Consider the following 9,551-nt stretch of genomic DNA (forward strand, 5'->3'; position numbering starts at 1 on the left):
AAATTTGAGCAAAAAAAGTCTCCCAATTAGAATGTACTGATTAAAAAAAAACATGATTCTCAATTTATGGTCAGTTATAAAAGGTATCATTCTTATAAGCAGCCTCATGTAAACACAAGGCTAAAACTAATACAATTAAAAATGTAAAACCTAATTGCACTTAGGCAAGCATGATTTGGAACTGGCTTTCATTATAACAGTTAAAAAGTATGTCCTTAAATTTAAAATAAAAGCAGTGATTTTCAGTAATGTTTTCTCTCTGACTGTGTTGCTGCAAAACACTTCTTGTACTTTTCAAATGGGGATGCTGTTAGAAAGCTTTGCTGCATTTTTTGAATTCCAGCCTGAATCTCAGACTCAATACCACAATGATCCTGCCCACGAAGGATTTTGAAGTAGCCATTATCACCCCAGTCTGTATTCCATGAGTTAGCAGCCAGCCAGTAAGGAGTGTTGTTTTCTATGCCCCAGTCCAAGATCTTAATAGCATGACCCTTGACTGCTTCTTCAGTGTGATGCTGGTACACACCTGATTTATAGAGCAGGAGGTCCTCATACACAGTGAAGGCCCCCTCCACGGGTCCATTCTTATAAATTTCTTCCATTATGCTTTCAGGAGAGGAAGGGACACTATAGGCAGATCCACCATAAATCTTGTCCTTTTCATATGAAGGAGTATAACAAGCATCACACTTTTTCACACAGGGTGGCGTGTTACCTCCTTCTCCAGAACATGGTGGCCGTGAGCCATTCACGTGATGTTCACAGGGAGGAATAGTATATGGCCTGCAACCTATGCCAGAACCATACAGCTCCCCTGACACCAAGCCACTTTCAGTCCAGTACTGCCATGCTCCCGATGGATAGCCACCATTGCATCCCATTCCACACTCAAAGCCGCAGCATGAAAGCAGATCTTCAGCAGATACCTCCACATTTTGCTTTCCCCCAAAGTGGATGCAGACACGGTCAGACATGGACTCTACAACAACAAATGCCCAACATGAGCCACAAGATCCCTGATCCTGGATCTCTCGGATTGTTGGACAATTGGGCCACTGAGTTCGTGAATCAAAGTTATCAGGAAGCTTCACTTTTCCAGAATAGGAAGTCTTTAAAGGCAGTTTTGGACCATGCAGAATTGTACCACACAGACGCTTCAAATAACTCTGATCCACATTGTAAAAGTTTTGTCCAGCCTTCCATGTAGTATTTAATTTGTTAATGTGGTTGATTATATCCTGTGACCTGGTGAAGGAAGATGACAAGCTTCGAGAGTTGGCAAAACCCAGGAGGAGACAAACTGTAACTAGTGAATGCCACATGATGGATGCTGGCACAACTTAAATGCAAAACGAAAACCACAGCTGATCATCACGACCTTGTTTGTATTCCTCCCAAGCCCATCATATTTTCACTTATGCAAAACTTTAAAAGGACGTGACGACTTTGCTGAAAACTTACTTTCAAGAACACTTGGATGACTGCAATTTTACTCTGGGAAAGGAACCACTTGGCCACCATGACAAAATAAACAAATGGAAGCAAATCAAACCCACCAAACTGGGAGAGGGGGTTTGCCCTCCACATGCTGCACCCCCACCCCCCTAACTAAATATACCATCTCTGAGATCACACTATAGTAGGGAAAAGGGCAAAGTTCACCATACTGTATGTATGCATGTATATATATATATATATATATATATATATATATATATATATATATATATATAAAATGTATGGATCTACTTCACATGGCTGAAAACACAAAATACTGAAATTCATTTTACTGAGACCACAATACCTAAATTTCAAAATACTGAAAACTCATTTGAGAATTATTATACTGAAAGGTTACAATGTTCAATTTCAAAATACCAAATTTTAAGCCATAGACATGACACATGCTTCCTTTCACCTGTGACTTGCTTGTGATAAAAAAAAAATTACTGTAACTTAAAGAGTCGACTGTCAGAATGCCATATGTAACATAGAAAGTAGTGTTGTAGTGTTTCTAAATGTGGGTATGTCTCTTTACATTTTCATGGGAAGTATTTAAAGTAATATGGTGGATGGTTCATGTGCTCCCAGCATTAGTGGCAGTGTATACAGTACTGTAAGGTAAATAAAAGGAATATGCCCTTTTCCCCACTGTATTGCATTCCTAGAGTTAGTATATATAGTTGGTTTTATATTGTCCGGTTTCTGTTAAGAGGGTAAGTAAGTACTTTTTAAGTTTTGGAAAGAGTAGTTGTTGGTGTTGCAAGTGTGCATATCTATGGCTTAAAATTTGGCATTTTGAAATTCAGCATTGTAAGCTTTCAGTATAATAATACTCAGTCAAATGAGTTTTCAGTATTTTGAAATTTAGGTATTGTGGTTTCAGTAAAATTAATTTCAGTATTTTGAGTTTTCAGTCATGTGAAGTAGATCTATCTATCTATATATATATATATATATATATATATATATATATATATATATATATTTATATATATATATATATATATATATATATATATATATATATACATACATATACATATATATGGGTCTACTTCAAAACATCTAAAACCCATAACATCTAATTTCATAACATTGAGACCAGAACATCTAAAACGCAAAACATCTAAAACCCATAACATCGAATTTCATAACATCTAACACTACAAATCACAAGAAAATAACACCCCCTCCACATATAACAACACCAAACTAGCAAACACACTTTTTACTACATTTCTGCAGGGGGCAAGCCCTCCTGCACCCCTCAAGCGGGGGGCTCTGCCCCCCCCCATAAATTAAATATACCAACTCAAAGATCGCACTACAGTGGGAAAAAGTTAATTTCCTAACCCCACTGTATCAAGCCCCCCTGCAGAAACGTAGTAAAACGTGTGTTTGGTAGTTTAGTGTCATTATATGTGGAGGGGATGTTATTTTCATGTGATTTGTAGTGTTAGATGTTAGGAAATTCGATGTTATGGGTTTTAGATGTTTTGGGTTTTAGATGTTCTGGTCTCAATGTTATGAAATTAGATGTTATGGGTTTTAGATGTTTTGCAGGTGACCTATATATATCTATAGATATATATATATATATATATATATATATATAGAGAGAGAGAGAGAGACAGAGTGTCAAAGTAAACTTTATTGTTGATCAGATATACACAGCAGTGCAAGCTAAACAAAATTACGTTGCTTTGGTCCCAGTGCAAGAAATAACAATGAACACATAGTTTGAGTGACAGTAAGACTAATGCACATATAGTAATACTTAAAATATTAACAACGCAATAAATTACCACAATTGGACAGGAAGACATTAGACAATATTATACTAGTAAGTATTGCAAAGACTATGACTTCACATTGTGATTGCTTAGATATTGCACTTCATCATCTGTAGTATGATATATTCTGATGTTCACATTGCACATGTGTGGAGTGGTGACTCACTCCTGACTATTGCACATTCAGGAAGTAATAGCATAAGAAATCAAGCTAACTGTACCAGTTACTGAAGCAATTTGTCAGACTGATTACAATAGATGATACTTCACAGCAAGTCGCATATTGATTGGATTATTTGCTTTCATGCCTGACATTCAAGTGCAGCAGCGAACAGAGGGAAGAAGCTTCTGTTTAATCTAGATGTTTTGCAGTGTAAACTGTGATATCGCCTGCCCAAGGAAAGGTGGAAGTACATGCCATGGGCAGGGTGAGTGGGATTATCGATTATATATATATATATATATATATATATATATATATATATATATATATCCCCATAATCTTACTTATAGTTTTACTATTATGAAGCATGTACTTAATGTCCTTGAATTTACAGTGACAACCTGATTCTAACAATAGATTGCCCTGTGCACCGTTATCCAGTATAAATGTAACTGACACGCATGGGCACTGGAACCATAGTCTTTTTTGGCTGCCCGAGCTCATGCTTACCATGGAAAAGCCAATGAGAGTTCTAAACTGAGGGCACATTTTTTGTTCTCCATTTTCTGCGGGCATTCTATAGAGAGTTCTAAAGCATCTTCCTGTGGCACATACTCTTCAGTTTCATCCTGTATCATCTGTTGCTGTGTCATATCGGAACTCACTAGCCTATCACTCCTCAACATTGACTGCATCAGAGTTGTCACAGTTTTCTGCTCCATCCCTTACTGTCCAGCTTCAAGTGAATGTTTATACTGGTTTCCTGTGGAATGTCCAAAATATCTTCATATGACAACTGACCACTGGTTCCTCCTTAATTTGGATGTCTATTGCTCTATCCTGCTGTGGTGCTTCTGAGTTAGGTTTTCTACACTGAATCCTTCACTTTGCAAGTACTCTATAACCTCAGTTTCTATTTCTTTAACTTCTCCATTACTAATCTTTTCTTCTTTTTCTCTTTGCATTATTATTGTTGTATTGTAAAGATTTACATGTCTGGATTCCTTTGCCCGTATTTCTCTTCACATATATTTGGTACTGCTCTTTTTGTATTTATTAGTTTTGCTTTCTCCTTTGCATAAATATTACACCATATTAAATCTCTTTTTCATTCCCATGTCCATATTTCTTCTTAAGATGCCTCCTGATCTTCCTGTTTCTCCTTAATTTGGGGACTTGTTCCATCATGGTGTGATGTAACCTGTGTTAGACCTTCTACACCAAACCTTTCACTTCTATTTTTTTTAACTTCTGCTTTACTAATCTTCTTTTCTGCACTCACTCTTTGTAATATGTTTTTTATTGTGAAATTTTCCATAACTGGATGTCTTTGTCTGTATTTCTCTTGAATATCTTTGAGGCTGCCTTTTTTGTATTGCTCAGTTTGGCTTTTGACTTTGCATAAATATTGCACCATATCAGATCTGTCTTCCTTTCCCATGCCCATATTTCTTTTTTATACTTTTCAAAAATCTCTAGATTTTGATTATATTTTTGCACTTCCTCAGATGCTTCTTTTTCCAAACAGATCAAAGTTTCTTGGTTTATATAATGTTTTTAACAAATCTGTTCTATTAACGAACACAGAACATACATTTTTATTTGAAGCTTCTGACAGTTTTTCTTGTGGAAGTGTTTTTCTTTCTTCTAATTTCTCTCTTATTCTTTTTGTATATCTTGTGTCTGGAAATTCTAGGCTTTTTTGCATAATAGGAACAATACATAATTTCTTTCTTATCCTCAATAGTCCACTCTATCATATTTATAGCTCTTCTTTGGCCTATCAGTTTTTGTGAATTTTGTGGACTGCTACTTCCTTCTACAATGGTGGGGGGGGGGGGCATCCTCCCCTGGGCCTGACCAGGCCCCATTGTAAGAACGTTTCTGTATTTTGAGAATTCTACATTGTCATTTTTTCCATTCCTGGCACCAGTGCAACAACCAGGATTGGGCACTTTTTTATCCTGGGTCTTATGCACCCATTTTTGTTTAATTTTTGACCTACTTCTGTCCATAATATATGCTAAATAAAATAATCTATATATCAGTGTCATATTGGTGAGATTTTTTAAAAAACAGGGTCCACATTGTGAAGGTACTCACCAAGACTTGAGGATTAATTCAATTTCAGCAATACTACTCTCCTTTGCTTGCTGACTTATCTCTCCATTCTGACCCCTAGATATACCAACCAACTTCTTTCATCAATAGTTTTGGACAAAGCCAAAAATAACAGGGAAATGAAGGCTCAAAACCTGGGAGAATTTTTAAACAGTGCTTGTTCATTTAAAATTTTTAATAGAACAGGTTTTGTAGCAACATGTATCTTCTGATGTCTGACACTAGTGATTGACTGTAATCCTCTGCATACCTCTCAACTTTTGGTTAAGAATTCTGGACAAAGCCAAAAATGATTGTGGGGGATGGGGTGGGATAAAGGGCAAAATCAGAGAAATATTTTAAAGATTGTTCTTATAAACTTAGAAAGCTGCCAGAACAACAGGTTTGGCATTAGCATGCATTTTCTGAAGGATTAAAAGTCCAAGACTGAAATGTCTCATTATTTAGTTTTAACAGTCCTCAGTGGTTTGACAGAAAACTAGACATTTTTTAAAGAACAGACTAAAAATATGAGGCAAAAATCTGGATACTCTGTGAAATGCTGGAGAGATGATTGGTATGATCTTGAGTGATTTATCAGATAATTATTTTACAAGGGACAGGGCAAATGTACCAGGCAAAAATCAGGGATGTTCAGTACAATTCTGGACAATTTTTATTTATTAATTGCTGTTTGTTTAGCAGGTAAGTGGACTGGTCTATTGGCCCTTTCCAGCTACCATTCAAGATTAACAGCAATTAAGATAACAATGTACACAAGCACAGTAAGACATTATATTCACATACATACTTCGTACAGTTAAGAGGTATGTTTAATTTCTGTAAGTTGGGGCAGACCTGTGTTTATTGCTTTTCACCCACTGAGTACCAGGATAGGCTTTGGTTCTGCTGTCTGATATCTTCTTTTTTTTGTTTGTTTTTGCAGTTGAAGCAAAATAGAATTTTTTTAAAAGAAACATATTTATTAAATTATCACATGATGTAGGCAATCATACATTTATATAAATAAAAACAAACCATATTGACATAATTTTAGTTGCAAACATTATACGTCACAAACGATATTGACATAATTGTAGTTGTAAACATTATACATCACTTATAATCTAGCCAGTCATTGTCAGTCAAACATTACATAGCTCATTCAAATCGTTCCTTCTTTTAATCCTCATTCCTCCTCTGCACATACTGTTCTCACAATTCCCTTTTTTCCTATGTAATTTGCACCTACCATTTTCTAATGATCCCAGTTACGATATTCACTACTTCTAGTAAAGTTGGTTTAGACTTTAATTTCAATTTTCTAGTAATTACTTTTTTTGGCAACCACCATAATTAGACTCAGCAAGAACTTACCATGTCTAAGCAATTCAGATTCTGTATCATAGCTCAAAAAATCATTTCCTTAGTTATACCAATTTGTTCACCCAGTATCTCTAACAGAGCAGTCTTTAATGTCTGCCAACTCATTACACTCCCAGGAAATATATTCCCAGTTACCTCTTTCTTCCCCATCACATCTCAGACATTTGTTATCTACCTGAAGAAACATTCTTTAGAGTCTACTTGGGGTATAAAATACGTATGTAAACACTTCTAGACAAAGATCCTAAATCTTCTAGACATTGTTGCATATTTGAGACACATACATATAGCTCCCATTGTTTCTTTGTGAATTGCTTATTCAATCTCTCTTCCTAATCCTTTCTAGCTCCTGTGATTGATTCTTATATTTATCTTGCAATATTTAGTATGCTGTACTAATTATTGTTTTTTTAACAGCAGATTGTCTTCTAGATTCTACTAAAAACTCTACCAGTACTGGTCTTTCACTTAGGATTCCCCTATTTCTTTCTCTTTGCCTATACTCTAATATCAATTCTTGATAGGGAAGGCAATCTGTATACTGCAGTCCAAATAATTTCTTAACCTCTTCCCATTCTATACCTTTCCCTCTCTAATTATTTGCTTGCAATACCTTGGCTCTTTTACCATTTTTCTCAATAAATTCTGACCCCCTCTTGCCTGTTGTCTGTATCCCTAATTGCAGTCATCCCTATCAGCAGAGTCTCCTTTCTCCATTCCCGAGTTGGCTTAGTTCTTAGAATACTTTCTGCTACTTTATGAATAAAGTATTCTGCATGGTTATTGTTATTCTCCTTAAGGATCTGCATCCAAAATCCCAGTCTCTCCTTGTTTCTTGAGCTTCCCCCTTGATTCATCATCATCCCTTTCCACTTTAAATTATAGGTTTCTGCATGAGCTATGTATACCCCCCCAAAACTCCTTGTTCAATTGGAAGAATCAAACTTATCCCATTTGATTGTTGCCATCTTCTCCTCCCAGGAAAAAAAAACCTTTAGCTGTTTGTTGATATCCACAACTCAGTTAGTTGCTATGCACCAACCCACACCCCGGGGATCACTTCTGTGGCTCTGCTTGACAGTGGCATGGAAAATAACTTTCTTGGGTGGCGTAAGCCAGGGAACCTTGTTGGCTAGGATTACTTAGGCCCTTGGGTCAATAGCCTAGTACCTACCTATGAACCTATGAACTTCTCCTGTGGTTGACAAAAATCTGCCTGACCTGAGTATAAAAATAAATGGACTAAAATATTTTAACTGCTTATATATTGCTATCCATATGGATATAGCAGAGCTTCCAGTTTCTCAGTTTTTGTATTATCCTTTGTTTAGTCTTTTCCCACGTGTCCTTAGCTGCTACACCAGAATCCTTTTTAATCCATACTCCTAAGTACTTCATTTTATCATGTCCCCATAAATGTGGGTATTGCTGAAACAATTCATGTGTGGGTACATAATTCACAGCTATTGCCTTTGTTGTAGCTTCATTAATTTTGCATCCCATAAAGATTTGAAACTGCTTCAAAATGTTCCACAATTCTGAAATGTCCTTTTTTGTTTTATCATGTATAAAATAATATAAAATAACATGACTTGCAAACAGAGTCAGCTTTTCTTGACTACTGTACTAATTTTATCCTTGAATTTCTGAGTCTCTTATTTTCTTTGCCAATGGTTCTAAATATAGTGCAAATAACCAAGGGGAAGGAGGACACCTTTGCCCTTTTCCTCTGCTGAAACAGAAATTATCAGAGAGGAACCCATCCACTTTAATTTTTGCCTCTGATCCTTCATATACCCTCTTAATCAGCCTTATAATTTTATCAAGGAATGCAAATACTTCCATTGCCCTGCTCATAAATTCCTTGATTACTCTGTCAAATTCTTTCTTTGCATCAAGAGTCACCAACAACAGTAGTATTTTCTTGCATTCAGCTTCTCTCTGGATCATCAATGTTATGTTAATGTTGTCAAATATTTGCCTTCCCGCCACAAAACCACATAGATCCATGTCTATCAATTTTGGCATCACCTTAGCCATTCTTTTAGCCATTACAGACATGAACACTCTATAATCATGGTTTGAAATGTATCTGTATGAAGCTGGATCTGATGGGTCTTTACCCTCTTTAGGTATTACAGCCACCCCCACTTTCCTGTTGATTGCTTATACATCACCATTGTTCTCTCATCTCCTATCCTATTAGTGACTGAGCCTCATCTACCTCTACCTTGGCTTTTTTAATTCTTCCATAAACATTTCCATTTGTACCTTTTCTTGATCTCCATATTTCTCTGCTTTATATAGACTTTTATAAAATTTCTGAAATATTTCTAGAACTTCTACATGAATAATTTTTATCTTTGTTGTTAGAGGCTCCTTAAGCTTGGTGACCATCCTTTCTACTTTCTGTTCCCTGCATTGTTGAGCTAAACGTTTTTGTGTTTTGGTATTATTATCAAAAAATAGTTGCTTAGCAGCAATCTTTCTAAACATCTGCATATTATCAAGATAATCCTTTATTTTCTGTTTAGCACTCTACAATTGCACCTTTTCTGTCAGATTCACCTTATTTTGCAATAATTTAACATTTGTCAGCCCCT

General features: G+C 35.9%; 1 protein-coding gene across 1 annotated transcript; it reads right to left on the bottom strand.

Moving 5' to 3' along the window:
- Positions 1 to 242: 242 nt before the first annotated feature.
- LOC122806120 (cathepsin B-like) lies at positions 243 to 1,371 on the bottom strand. The gene has a single exon (XM_044076358.1). The coding sequence runs from the start codon at positions 1,323 to 1,325 to the stop codon at positions 243 to 245; it is 1,083 nt and encodes a 360-aa protein (XP_043932293.1). The 5' UTR covers positions 1,326 to 1,371.
- Between the last annotated feature and the right edge of the window lie 8,180 nt (positions 1,372 to 9,551).

This window comes from Protopterus annectens, chromosome 7.part0 (genome assembly GCF_019279795.1).
Source record: "Protopterus annectens isolate FY-2018-M chromosome 7.part0, PAN1.0, whole genome shotgun sequence".
Lineage (NCBI taxonomy): Eukaryota > Metazoa > Chordata > Ceratodontiformes > Protopteridae > Protopterus > Protopterus annectens.

Coding starts and splice junctions, on each gene's coding strand:
- LOC122806120 (XM_044076358.1), bottom strand. CDS start 1,325: ATGTGGCATTCACTAGTTACAGTTTGTCTCCTCCTGGGTTTTGCCAAC.